General features: G+C 40.1%; 1 protein-coding gene across 1 annotated transcript in view; it reads left to right on the top strand.

The window, feature by feature from the left end:
- BCR (BCR activator of RhoGEF and GTPase) overlaps positions 1-14886 on the top strand; it is a 43670-nt gene that overhangs the window by 24713 nt on the left and 4071 nt on the right. The window contains exons 6-20 of the mRNA XM_063454527.1: positions 741-801; positions 1283-1335; positions 1423-1563; positions 1683-1804; positions 2906-3071; positions 3175-3294; positions 3385-3460; positions 4022-4126; positions 4262-4336; positions 4556-4653; positions 9082-9216; positions 9801-9860; positions 10120-10229; positions 10406-10545; positions 14463-14597. Coding sequence (XP_063310597.1) covers positions 741-801; positions 1283-1335; positions 1423-1563; positions 1683-1804; positions 2906-3071; positions 3175-3294; positions 3385-3460; positions 4022-4126; positions 4262-4336; positions 4556-4653; positions 9082-9216; positions 9801-9860; positions 10120-10229; positions 10406-10545; positions 14463-14597 — 1597 coding nt within the window. The remainder of the gene's footprint in view (positions 1-740; positions 802-1282; positions 1336-1422; positions 1564-1682; positions 1805-2905; positions 3072-3174; positions 3295-3384; positions 3461-4021; positions 4127-4261; positions 4337-4555; positions 4654-9081; positions 9217-9800; positions 9861-10119; positions 10230-10405; positions 10546-14462; positions 14598-14886) is intronic.

Below are 14886 nucleotides of genomic sequence, written 5' to 3'. Positions count from 1 at the left end.
ATATCGCAATTCGGATTAAAATATATTTCCATATGACATCACCAGGGCTTTGTTTAGCTGTCGTGGCATTAAGCAAGCTTCACTGTAATAACATGCGCAACAAAAATAAAGAATTTAGAGGAAAAAAAAAATAATGATTTCCATATTATACCTATGTATGCGTATAGATAACATAATCTTTCCCTATGCTGGCAGCTATTGATATGTATGGGAAGACTTATACACTAGGGCAGGGATAGGCAACCTTCGGCACTCATGATATTGTGGACTACATCCCCCATAATGCTCTTACACCCATAATGCTTGCAAAGCATCATGGGAGGTGTAGCCCAAAACATCTACAGTGCCTATGCCTGCACTCGGGTAAATAACATGGGGTGAGGCAGTTATACAATCTACAATATAAAATTATAATTTGCAAAATAAAATATAATTGATATGTTCTAAACAATATTATCCATTCAGAGGAATAGTGGACAAAACAGACAAACAGAAAACAGCAAGAGAACAATACCTGAGAAGTAAAATGAGTGTATAATAAAGATTAGGTTTCTGTTTGCAGAAGTATCTTTATAGTAGGAATTCTGGGTGCTGGTTACCCATTCTCAATAGATTACATATAATCATTACTTTATTCTGAAATTGTATAATTAAACTAATGTGTTAATGGAGAGACACGGCTGTCATCAAATAAAGCTTTAAGTTAGAGGAGAACAATAACTATTGTTTATTGGTTTCAGAATCTAAAAGCCAGAAACACGCGAGAATCTAAGGAATCAACAGCTAAGACCTCACTGGAGGGTAAGTGTGGCAGTAGCTTGGGGAAAAAAAGTGCAACAAGTATGAATCAGGGGGCTGTGACTGATAGAAGACATACATACGTTTGTTTATATTATGACTTTGAAAGGTGGGATCAGAAGGTACATTATAAGATGGTGAAGAGTTTAAGGACCACTCCACACACATAAAGTATCCGATTTTAATTGCACATTATAAAAGTGCATGCACACTTGTGACTCAGAGTCAGAGGCTGAAAGTCTGGACTGGGAAAAAAAAGGGTAGGGCCTGCAAAAGCTGCAAACAAGTGATCTGCAGCTTTTGCAAGCTGTTTTTAAGATATAACCCCAATAAAAACATGCAGCAAAAATATGCATGTATTCATTGAGGTGGTTTGTGGTTTTTAAAATAAATAAATTAAAAAATATATATATTTATGTAGAGTGTTCCTTTAAAGAGCACTACTGTATAGATACATAACACTATATTCCCTTTTTTTCTACAGCATTGCTGTACAAACCAGTGGATCGAGTAACACGCAGTACATTGGTTCTTCATGTAAGTGACATAGGTCTCTGGTGTTATTCCACTGCTGTTTAAGTATTGTCCTGGTCTTGCAAGCTTCTCCTGTTCTCTGATTCACAGGACCTGCTGAAGCACACACCAATTGGACATCCAGACCACTCTTTACTGCAAGATGCTCTTCGAATTTCTCAGAACTTCCTCTCCAGCATTAATGAGGAAATCACTCCTCGCCGGCAATCTATGACTGTACGGAAAGGAGAAGTAGGTGATAGTTTTTACACCTTGGAAACAGTGATCCATTATATTATATATTCATGTACTTTTTTGTATTACACATTTGCATTTTATTTATATGAAGTTCTGTCTCTGTTTCTCTCCAGCATCGCCAACTCTTAAAGGATAGTTTCATGGTGGAACTGGTTGAAGGTACTCGGAAGTTACGTCATGTCTTCCTTTTCACAGATCTGTTTCTGTGTGCCAAGCTGAAAAAGCAGATAGGAGGGTAAGACGTTATTGCAATGTAATACAAATAACAATCACATTAAAGCAGATAATCTACTGAGTAAAGTATGGCATGTAACCTTCAGGTCGGTATAAAATGATAATCTATATATTGCTTTAAAGAAATTGCTGGCAAATATAGGAATTAAAGAGAATTGCAATTCCACAGTTCCTCATTCCATCACCTCAGTAAATGCCTTTGAAGAGCTAATTTGGGTGAGGATTGCAGTTGCGGTATAAACCACACATGCTTGCCTTGAGCGCACTTTTTTTTTTTTTTTTTGCCAATCTTTATTTCAGTTTCACATTTTTGTGTCCTTGGGAGAAGAGAGAAATGTACAGTATCACAGATAATACAGAGATTGAAAATGATTAGTTAACAGGTCACAACCAGTAACGCAGTAGTTTGATTAAAGAGCCACACATCACATGTTAGAGTAGTAGCCTCACTCATATGGTCGTATTATTTGACTGCACTTTTATGTCCAGAAAGCATCATTTCTCTTTGATGCTTCAGGTGCCTCAGACACTATTACCAAATTGGCGTACATGCTCCCTCACTGTGCCATACTTTTCATTTTGTGGGTTAAATTATTTGCATTGTACGATCTAGTTGTGATGGACAGGCTAGCATAAGATATAATATAAGAAACAAAGTTCGGGATTTTACAAAAATCACATCCTATAGCTCATTTTTTGTAGAAACAGCCGACATGTGACAGAGCTGCTTTAAAAATATATAATGACATGAGCTTTGCAAGTGCCTCTGCCAAGATGACTGCCACAATAATATGAGCATTCACATCCATTTCAGAGGCTCTGGCGTTTTATCTGTATGGTGACAGTAAAGAGTTAAATGGAGCAGTCATATATTATAAATCCAAAATGCACAGGTGAGAGTAATGGCAGGCACTCTGACTCTTTCCACAGATGCGATAGTACAATAAGACGTGTGTTAGAATTTGTATATACATATTTCAGTGTCCGTAAAAGGGCTCTTTTTATAAACTAAATTTAAGTTCAAACTGTCCCTTTAAGTCATGCATTTGTGAAGGAGACGTAGCCCGTATAAATGGTTGACTGTTGACATCCATTCCCCCAGGAAAAGCCAGCAGTATGATTGCAAGTGGTACATCCCTCTCACTGACCTAAACTTCCAGCCCGTGGATGAGACGGAAACCACTAACATCCCTCTTATCCCAGACGAAGAGCTGGAAGCCATCAAAGTTAAGATATCCCAACTAAAGAGTGACATTCAGAGGGAGAAGGTACGCAGTGTGCTTATTGTATGCATCTGTATGCGTGCATGTGTTTCTTGGTTGCTGCTTGTAAATTGGAGTGGGATGTTAAAACTATTCTCCCTATTCTTAGAAAGCTAATAAGGGAGGGAAGGGTATGGAACGTCTGCGCAAGAAACTGTCAGAACAGGAATCGGTGTTACTTCTCCTGTCGCCCAGCATGGCCTTCAGAGTGCAGAACCGCAATGGCAAGGTGACAGGTTCTTTACAATACTGCTACTGCCATCACTTCACTTTTTTTTATTGCCCAGTGTCTGAAATTATTTTCTTATTCTTCTCTCAGGGTTATATATTTCTTACATGGTCAGATTATGAACGAGCAGAGTGGGGGGAACACATCCGAGAACAGCAGAAGAAATGTAAGATATACACATCCTATAGACTTTAAGCTCGTTTGAGCAGGGTCCTCTTCAACCTATTGTTCCTGTAAGTTTTCTTGTAATTGTCCTATTTATAGTTAAATCCCCCCTCTCATAATATTGTGAAGCGCTACGGAATCTGTTGGCGCTATATAAATGGCAATAATAATAACAATAATGAGGGTATTTGGTATGTTATGACACCTAGGAGTGAGCATACCATGTGTCAATGCTTTGATATGAAATGTGTGTGTATTGTTTAATCATGTTGGTAAAATATAGTTTGAGCATTCCATGTGATGGAGTAAAATGTACATGGTGTAAATTCTGTGCTGTGAAATGTGGGCACGAGCACCTGTGGTGTGACATACGCAGGGATATTTACTAATATGAGAATTCAAAGCGAATTTCAAATTTAAGGCCAGAGTAGCCAAACTAATAGTTTAGCTGACTTAGAGAATGTTGCCTTTGTTTGCTATTTTGACCCTAAATTTGAGATTCACTTTGAATTCTCACTTAAACTAATAAGCCTGACTGTTAACTCCTTGTATTTCCCACTAGGTTTTAAAAGTTTCTCTCTGACCTCGCTGGAAATCCAAATGCTAACAAACTCCTGTGTGAAATTACAGACGGTACACAGAGTCCCCTTTACTATCAGCAAAGAAGGTGAGTAGTTTGGGATGAGAAGAACACAAGTTAAATAGACATCTGCACAGAGAGACCGCGCCACCAATACTGGGGTACTGCCGACTGCATGCATATTCCAATGTACCTTGATTTGTGTATCTTGATTTCTTACAGATGATGAATCTTCTGGACTCTACGGGTTTCTAAATGTGATTGTACACTCAGCTACTGGATTCCAGCAAAGTTCAAGTGAGTGTGTGTTGGTAGAAGAAGTGAAAAATTACCATGATTTACAAAGCGTGTACTTTTTGTTGTGTAGAGTACACATTGGTGGCTGGCTATGGATAAAGAGGAATGCTTGGAGTACATCAAGATTGGTTTCCATGGTGATTACACCACTCTAATAACTTTGAATCATGAGTACTTTCTATACAAACTCTCAATATGTGTCTGGTTTTCCTTCTCCAGATTTGTTCTGCACACTGGAGGTGGATTCTTTTGGTTATTTTGTTAACAAGGCGAAAACACGTGTATATCGTAACACTACTGAGCCCAGCTGGAATGAGGTAAGAAGACATGAACATTCTTAGTCTCCTTCATTACTAACCTCTGTTACCAGAGCTCCCAGTATATTATAAACACATGGACTTCTCAACACACTAGCTGAGATCGTATATTATTTATTTACACTCACAGGCACTGATGGCATACTTTTTTTTTTTTTTGGAAAGATATTTTTTTAATTGTAATTAAGTGTTCTTGCATAGCAAGACCACTTAATGTTATCTCACATATATATTATTATTAAGTGTTCTTGCATAGCAAGACCACTTAATGTTATCTCACATATATATTATTAAGTGTTCTTGCATAGCAAGACCACTTAATGTTATCTCACATATATATTATTATTATTATTCTTATTATTCTTATTATAGCCAAATTTGCCACCCTAACTCCTCCCACAGTTTTTACACTACATAGACAAAAATATACCAAATTGTGCAGATTGTTCCCGATCGGATTGCTATTACTTTGTGGAACGTTTCGCCGAATGGTTCACGGAATATCGTCGTTCTTGTGGCGAAATTTGTCCCATAGGAATGAATGGCAAAGCTAGAGTGGGAGCTGGCAAAAGCTGAAAAATCAGGACATGATTTCTAAACTGCCACCACTCCCTCATTTTCAGGCCCACCTACACAAATCTTATATCAAAACGTTCAGCTATCCCTGCTGCCACTAGAAATGTCCACGGCTAAGCCATAGTCCTGATAGTTTTCACAATATGACCATTTGTTTGCAACTCACGCCTTCCATTGACATTCATTGAAACTCCACTCTGCAAAGCTCACATTTGAAGGGCAATTTCTAAACTGCGACTGTACCTTCATTGTTAATATCTCAGAGACATACTATACATCAAAATGTAGGTCTGGGTCTTGTGATTCTCACAATATAAAGCTCTTCACTGTAGGAATTATAGTTTTTAAAATAAAACCATTTGAAGATGGCAACCGCCAAAATACTCTGACCTGTGCAAGGCTGCAGCAGCAAGTGATGTCATAGACAAAGCCTTTTACACCTGCTAATTTTTTATAACTGTATGTTTTAATGTAACTGTGAAGCACTTTGGGCAACAACATTGCAATGAAATGTGCTATATAAATAAATACTAACAGTTACTCCGCCCACTCTAGTTGTAGACTACTGATGGAGGCAAGAACACTTCACACAATTTCCCCAGAAATTGTAGCTTTTCTAGTTATTATTATTCTTATTATAGCCAAATTTGCCACCCTAACTCCTCCCACAGTTTTTACACTACATAGACAAAAATTTACCAAAACGTGCAGATTGTTCCCGATCGCGTTGCTATTACTTTGTGGAACGTTTCTCTGAATGGTTCTCGGAATATCGTCATTCTTGTGGCGAAATTTGTCCCATAGGAATGAATGGCAAAGCTAGAGTGGGAGCTGGCAAAAGCTGAAAAATCAGGACATGATTTCTAAACTGCCACTACTCCCTCATTTTCAAGCCCACCTACACAAATCTTATATCAAAACGTTCAGCTATCCCTGCTGCCACTAAAAATGTCCACGGCTAAGCCATAGTCCTGATTGTTTTCGCAATATGACCATTTGTTTGCAACTCACGCAGTCCATTGACATTCATTGAAACGCCACTCTGCAAAGCTCACATTTGAAGGGCAATTTCTAAACTGCGACTGTGCCTTCATTGTTAATATCTCAGAGACATACTATACATCAAAATGTAGGTCTGGGTCTTGTGATTCTCACAATATAAAGCTCTTCACTGTAGGATTTATAGTTTTTAAAATACGACCGTTTGAAGATGGCAACCGCAAAAATACTCTGACCTGTGCAAGGCTGCAGCAGCAAGTGATGTCATAGACAGGGCCATTTGCACCTGCTAATGTTTTTATAACTGTATGTTTTAATGTAACTGTGCAATTAAATGTGCTATATAAATAAATAATAACAGTTACTACGCCCACTCCAGTTGTATACTACTGGTGGAGGCATTATTATTATTATTATAGCCAAATTTGCCACCCTAACTCCTCCTACAGTTTTTACACTACATAGACAGAAATATACCAAAACGTGCAGATTGTTCCCGATCGGATTGCTATTACTTTGTGGAACGTTTCGGCGAATGGTTCTCGGAATATCGTCGTTCTTGTGGCGAAATTTGTCCCATTGGAATGAATGGCAAAGCTAGAGTGGGAGCTGGCAAAAGCTGAAAAATCAGGACATGATTTCTAAACTGCCACCACTCTGCTCATTTTCAGGCCCACCTACACAAATCTTATATCAAAACATTCAGCTATCCCTGCTGCCACAGCTAAGCCATAGTCCTGATATTTTTCACAATATGACCATTTGTTTGCAACTCACGCCATCCATTGACATTCATTGAAACTCCACTCTGCAAAGCTCACATTTGAAGGGCAATTTTTAAACTGCGACTGTGCCTTCATTGTTAATATTGCAGAGACATACTATGCATCGAAATGTAGGTATGGGTCTTGTGATTCTCACAATATAAACCTCTTCACTGTAGGATTTATAGATTTTAAAATACGACCGTTTGAAGATGGCAACCACCAAAATACTCTGACCTGTGCCAGGCTGCAGCAGCAAGTGATGTCATAGACAAAGCCTTTTGTACACCTGCTAGAGTTTTTATAAATGTATGGTTTAATGTAACTGTGCAACAAAGTTGCAATTAAATGTGCTATATAAATGATAACAGTTACTCCGCCCACTCCAGTTGTAGACTACTGGTGGAGGCAAGAACACTTCACACAATTTCCCCAGAAATTGTAGCTTTTCTAGTTTATTCAGATTTTTTTATTTTATTTTTACAGAAATACACAATACAAAACACAACATTTAAAGGACGTTACAAAGATATAACAAAGTCTTAGGCTTATATATGCAGACTTTTGTTCTCTCAATAAAGTGCATAAAACCATACTACTTTAGCAATCAGACATCAGACAAACACACGTTACGATTACGGAGCAAAACCACTGTACTTTTCATGGTGCCGGACTAAAAAAGAAAACTACTCTTAGCCCTCCATATCATAAGGAGAAATCAGTTCAATAAGCTCTCTATAGATGGTAATTATATATACAGATATTTTTTCAATTTCCAGCTGGAAGAGCAGTTGTTTTTTAAAGAGTTCTTTATTAGGAACTACCACTTGTTTCCAATGCCTTGCAATTAGTATTTTGGCTGCCATCAAACAGTGCATAATCAGAATATCTGATTTTTTTGATCGTGCTACGCTGTTTAGATTTAGTAGGGCGATTTCTGTTTTTTTATTCAATGATATGTTTACAACCTCTCTAATAAATGTAAATACTAAATCCCAGAATTGTACTATTCTTGTGCAAATCCACCAGATGTGTTTCATAGGGCCCTCTTGTTGAAGACATCTCCAACATACCGGGGAGTTTGCAGGGGATATCTTAGAAAGCCTTAGTGGGACCATATACCATCTGTGAATAACTTTTACTTGTGTCTCAGGAATATTAAGACAGTGGATATGTTTTTTAAGTTTTATGAGTGATGTGTCCCAAACCTTGGGTTGTATAGTGATATCTAAATCCTTGTCCCATTGCCTTACTGCTAAAGGCTTAACTGTTGGCATTTTTAATCTTAAAAGCTCTATTGCCTTAGTATTAGGTCATTTTAAAATTATACCGTTGAATATTTTCCCAATTAATTTGACTATATTATTGTCTGCTTTCAACAAATGTTCTTTAAGGAAGCTTTGAACCCGGAGATAATGAAATATTTCTCTGTGGGGGAGATCTAGTTTCTGTCTCAATTCCACAAAGGGCAGTGTAGATGGTCATTGACACATAACTTGTGTATTACATAATCTTTTTGTTTGCTCCAATTAAATAGGTTAATATTGGGCATTAATAGCTCCAGAATTCTAAGGTTTGAACCATCATACATTTTGTCATTCATTTTTAACTCTTTGATGGCATACTCTTATTGCCTTACACACGTGCATAAATGTACAGTGTTTTTGAAAGAACGTAGAGGAGTGTATAAATAATTAGAAATTCTGGGGCAATGGAATGGATCTGCTGATTAGTGCACATTTCGAACTTTAACCCAGAACTGCCTTTATATGGAACTTTTGTGTCCAATCCATTCCTACAAACATTCATAATGCATAACCTGCAAACTGTTACTCCTATGCTAGTTTTATGATTTTTTTTACCAGCATTCACATTACAATTTTTTTCCATTACACAGAAAGCAGAATAGGAAACTGGGAAAGCTAGTACCCCGCCACACCCACTGAATACTCTTTACAAATATATTAAACACTTTTATGGGGTGCTGAGATTTTCCCCTCCCTGGGATCCTATTACTTCTTTGCCATACAGTTTATTATTCCTGATCCTCAATTCACCTTGCACATTTCTGTATTCTCCCTTCTCACAGGAGTTTGAGATTGAGTTAGAGGGTTCCCAGACTCTCCGCATCCTCTGCTATGAGAAGAGCTACAACAAGAATCGACTCATCCGAGAGGACGGAGGGGAAAGCAGTGAGCGCATGGTGGCAAAGGGACAAGTGCAGGTATGGGGGAGTCAAAAAGTTGGACAAAAAGTCGAGGTGGATGAAAGTGATGTAGTGAGGAATTATGCAATAAACATAATATGAAGTAAAAAAAATGTAAAAGTGGAGCACTTAATGGACAGCCTCCCACACCACTGAGTAAAAAAAAGTACTTTTACTTATCTTTGCTCTGTGGCTTGGCTTCTCTCTCCCCATCCATTCTCACCTTCAGGGCTGATCTCAACCAATCCAATGCTTGGGAGGCTTGTGCGTATGCACTGCAAAACTCTGCACTGAGCCAATCGGCATATCCTTATAGCGATGCATTGAATCAATGCATTTCGGGGGGGGGGGGGGGCATTCAGTGTCTACATGCAGAGGGTGGAGACTTAGAACAGAGGTCCTGCAATCATTACCAGATCTAACTCAGGAAGTCCCTCTAGTGGCTGTGTATCTGTGGCCTTAGGCTGCAGTGTAAACTTTCTAAAATAATTATTTATATATTGAAACTTCTCATGCATAAGATATAAAACATATATAATTAGTTTACACCCTGTTGCTTACCACTTAGGAGACTGACTATCTCTCTTTGCCATTTACTCTAGCTTGAGCCTCAACCTGTCTTGGGGAAGGATTGGCAGCGCTCCGTTGTGTCCATGAATGGGGTAAGTAAATAAGAGTTGGAATACTTTAAGGAATAATGAAAACAGAGATCGTTACCTCTCTGATATTTTCCAACTCTGTCACCCTGCACTGCTTCACACTTCCTCCCAAGTCTCAGTAACCTAAACCCACAGACACTTCTTGCTGTGCATTATTCTCCAAGTCCCACGCACAGCTTACTTTAATTTGCTCCATAATCCCCACCCCTTATATTTGGGACCCTCCCCTCATTCCCCAGGATCCTGACCCCTTTCTCTGCAGATTGAGGTCAAGCTGTCACTGAAGTTCACAAGTCGCGAGTTCAGTCTGAAGCGTCTCCCATCGCGTAAACAGACAGGAGTCTTTGGAGTTAAAATCAGCGTTGTCACCAAGTAAGTGCAACTTTTTACTGCACACTCAAAAACACCCAGAGCACTTACACTATGTTTGCATGGACACACCACACGCTCATAGTATGGTGACACACTCACAGCAAGGGAGTTTGAAATAACAATGGGAATGCTGTAATGTTTACTTACGTTCAATGCAGTCTTTCTGTTATCCGCAGAAGGGAGCGTTCTAAAGTTCCGTACATTGTGCGTCAGTGTGTGGAGGAAATTGAGCGTCGTGGTATGGAGGAAGTTGGTATTTACCGGGTATCTGGAGTGGCCACTGACATTCAAGCTCTGAAGAATGCCTTTGATTCAAGTGAGTGGAGGCACCAGGAGATGTGGATTAGTGATACACATTATTCATGGGCAAAATTCTACTTGCTATTGAGACAGGGACATTTTGAGTAGGGGTACACTTAGAACTGGGACAGGGCTATGGTGGTGGACAGAGAAAGGCTGGGTACCGAGATATTGAAGAAGATACCAAGAGTCTGATGATGTGGGTAAGGAAATAAAGTAGCTAAAGGAAACCTCTATAGGAAGACTCAAAACAACATGTTGGGCAAACATATGCTGATACGGTGATGTGGTGATTAGGGACCCAGCAGATACTCTGAGATATATTGTGCAGAGACACCTGTGATCTGGAAACACATCTTGGACACTGACAAAGAAATAAATGGGGTGGCCATGGACACACAGGGTACTTTGAAAGTAATATAGCTGGCATAAACACACTGGGCACTAGAAGAGACATGGGGGTGGGCAGTGAGAGATATATATGGTGGGCAGACACACACCTGCTCTGAGATGCTGTGATATAGTGTGGAAAAGTACTGGGCACCGAGACAGAAACATGGTGGGTTGAGGCATATTGGCATAAAAACAAAGATATGTTAACAAGACACAGTTGGAACGGATACTCATGTATAGTGGGCAGACAGACTGTGCATTGCAATACAGTGTTGTGCTACGCTGAGACTCTGGGCACTGAGACAGAAATTGTGGAAGGAGATGATTGAGTGAAATTGAGGGATATAGAAAAATACTGGGTTAAGATGAATACACAAAATAAAATAGTGGACAGAGACACATTGGGTACAGACATACATTGGTGGTAAATGTACACAGGCTACTGATGCATTTATAGTGGCCAGTGAAATAGTCAAGGGTGGGCAGAGATGTACTATGCATTAAGCAAGGTATACATTGTATAGATCAGTTGGCACTGCGACATTGCAGTACGGTGGGGCAAACACACACTGAGCTAGAGACAAAAATCTGAATTGCAGGTACATACTGGGAAAAGAAAGGATTATACTGAATATGTTCGTTTCTAAAACAGAGAGAGATGTGTTGGATACCCTGGAAATTAAGACAGATCGATATACTGGGCAGAATCAAGAAGAATGGAGAAATCTATATGGGAATAATAGAGATCTATACAAAGAAATTATATGAGTACATAGCAAATTAACATTCTAGAATTATATATATATATATACATGAAACTTTCTCACCCTTCTTGGTGGTATTTTTAGTGTGTTCCTCATTTACAGTTCTCAATCAGAGGCCTGTGAGTTTGAGGGTTCTGCACAGTATCTTAGCTGTTTCTCTAACTGCATTCTTCTGGACAGAGATCTCAGATGTTCCACATGGAATATGCAGAAGCGACTCTTTCAGCTTGGGGTTACAGCCCTGAATGCTCCTATCACAACTGGAACTACTACCTTTACTTTCCACATCCTTTCTAGCTCCCTATTCAGCCCTTGGTGATTGTCCACCTTGTCAGGTTCCTTCTTCTTGATGTTCCTGCAGTCTTCGGTTCCTTGTCTACCACCACAATGTCTGGTTGGTTGGCCAGCACTTACTTGTGTTTCTGAATTATCCCTGTCATTCTCAACTACCCTCAGAGGTTCTATCTGGACTTAAAGGGAAACTCCAGTGCCAGAAAAACGATCCGTTTTTCTGGCACTGGAGGGTCCCTCTCCCTCCCACCCACCAATCCCCGGTTACTGAAGGGGTGAAAACCCCTTCAGTGACTTACCTGGGACAGCGGCGATGTCCCTCGCCGCTGTCTCCGCCTCCGCGACGCTCCTCCTAATGATTACGTCGGCCGGTGGGCGAGACTAATCTCGCTCACCGGCCGAGGAGACCTAATGCGCATGCGCGGAAATTCCGCGCATGCGCATTACGTCTCCCCATAGGAAAGCATTGAAAAATCATTTCAATGCTTTCCTATGGGGAATAGAGCGACGCTGGAGGTCCTCACACAGCGTGAGGACGTCCAGCGACGCTCTAGCACAGGAAACCTGTGCTAGAACCAAGGAAGTGACCTCTAGTGGCTGTCTAACAGACAGCCACTAGAGGTGGAGTTAACCCTGCAATGTAAATATTGCAGTTTATGAAAAACTGCAATAATTACACTTGCAGGGTTAAGGGTAGTGGGAGTTGGCACCCAGACCACTCCAATGAGCAGAAGTGGTCTGGGTGCCTGGAGTGTCCCTTTAAGCATGGCCAGCCCAATTTCTATGCAGATGTTTCCGTGCACAATCCCAGCCACTTTTTTGCACCTCTCAGTGTATGCTGTCCCAGCTAACATCTTGCATCTGGCTACTATGTGCTGGATTGTCTTAGATGTCTCTTTGCACAATCTGCACCTTGGATCCTGTCTCATGTGATAGACCACAACTTCTGTTGATCTGGTGCTGAGTGCCTGTTTCTGTGCTGCTGGGATTAATGCCTCAGTGCTGTCCTGCTTTTCCAGCCACTGTTAGGATTTTGTAATCTAAGCCTGTTTCATCCAGGACTGTGGCCTTGACACTCATCACGCCCTGATCTCATCCATTCCGGCTGGTGTTCATTCCATGGTGTTCAGAGTCTTGATATCCATGGTGTCCAGCTCTTCTCTTGGCCAGGTTATTATTATTCCAGCTCGGTATCTGATGACTGATAGGGCACATCTATTGATGCCATGGATCTTGTTCTTCCCATTGTGCTGGGACTTCAGGACCTGACTGACTCTCTGGAGCTACTTAGATGTTGCTGTTTTCCTTGCCTCTACCTCATGGTTCCCATGTGTTTATGGTATCCAGGTATTCGTAGCTGTTCTCAGTCTCCTACTTTGCCTTCTGGAATTTAAACTCCTGCAGTCCCTTTCATTTCCCTCTTTTTGCTATCATCCGCTCACACTTATCTACACTGAATGATATTGTATTGTCATGGCTGTATATCATAGTTAGGTGGAAATATATATCATATACTGTACCCCTATTATTTTTGCCTAGGTTAGATGTTTACAAAAAAAAAAAAAAAAAAAAAAAACAACTATTCCATTCTGTAAAAGTGCTACAGTTGGTTATAATATGTAAAGTGCCATATATATATTTGAAAGTCCAGGCCAACTCCCTGGTTTTGCACCCCTGCCTGTCACAGGTGTCTCATTCCAGGGCCCTATTTAACCTTACACTGTAGAGAGTCCCAGGAGGAAGCATTTTCCAAGTAAGTGAATAAATCTCATAAGTTGCTAGGTTAAGACCTGCCAAGAATGGAGTACATTGGCATTAACCCCTTAAGGACAAATGACATGTGTGACATGTCATGATTCCCTTTTATTCCAGACGTTTGGTCCTTAAGGGGTTAAGGCAGGCTTATGCAATGTATGATCATCATATACGGTAACTAAACTGCTATTACTTTTGCCTAGTTTTTTTTTTGTTTTGTTTTTTCAATAACTGTTGCATTCTGTGAGCTTTGAATTTGCTATTTAGTGAATGAGTGAGTGTGCTGGGTTGTGTATATATAGTAACTACCGTATTTATTCGAGTATAACGCGCATTTTTTTAAACCGATTTTTAATTTAAAATTAGGGGTGCGCGTTATACTCGAATAAATATACCTCCCAGGACCGCGGGGCTCATTACAAGCCCGGCGGTCCTGGGGGGGCGGGCAGCAAGCGTTTACTCACCTCCGTGCAGCTCCTCCAGCTTCCCAGTGTAAATCTTGCGAGACCCGCGGCCAGCTCTGACGCTCTGAAAATTAGGGGTGCGCGTTATACACGTGTGCGCGTTATACTCGAATAAATACGGTAATGGATTTGTTTACCTATATGTACTATGAGCTGCAGAAATAGGAGAAATAAAACTACAGGGATACAGAGTATTATTTTGAGTCCAAAGTAGATTGTCGCTCTAACCCTATATATGTCTTCCATCTTCTTCTAACCCTTGTTAGATAATAAGGATGTATCTGTCATGATGAGTGAGATGGACGTCAATGCTATTGCTGGGACTCTGAAGCTGTATTTTCGGGAGCTTCCTGCCCCTTTGTTCACAGATGAACTATACCCCAACTTTGCAGAGGGAATTGGTGAGTTGTTGCCAATTTATATCACAGTTCCAGAGTGCAGGTGCCTTGAATTCTGCATACTTCCCATAACTGTTTTAGAGACACCTTCTGTCGAACATTTTCTATATGTATGTATGTGTGTGTGTGTGTGTGTGTGTATATATATATTGTCAGTTCATACTGAGGAAAGCCCCGGACAAGGGCTGAAACGTTGGTGTGACGATGGTGTGACATCTTATTGAATAAAGAAATTCCTGTTTTTCACTTTTTCAAGTCCGTGAGTGCAAGCTGTTTTTTTCTACACTATACA

Source organism: Pelobates fuscus, chromosome 5 (genome assembly GCF_036172605.1).
Source record: "Pelobates fuscus isolate aPelFus1 chromosome 5, aPelFus1.pri, whole genome shotgun sequence".
Lineage (NCBI taxonomy): Eukaryota > Metazoa > Chordata > Amphibia > Anura > Pelobatidae > Pelobates > Pelobates fuscus.
This window is presented reverse-complemented; position numbering and strand designations above follow the sequence as displayed.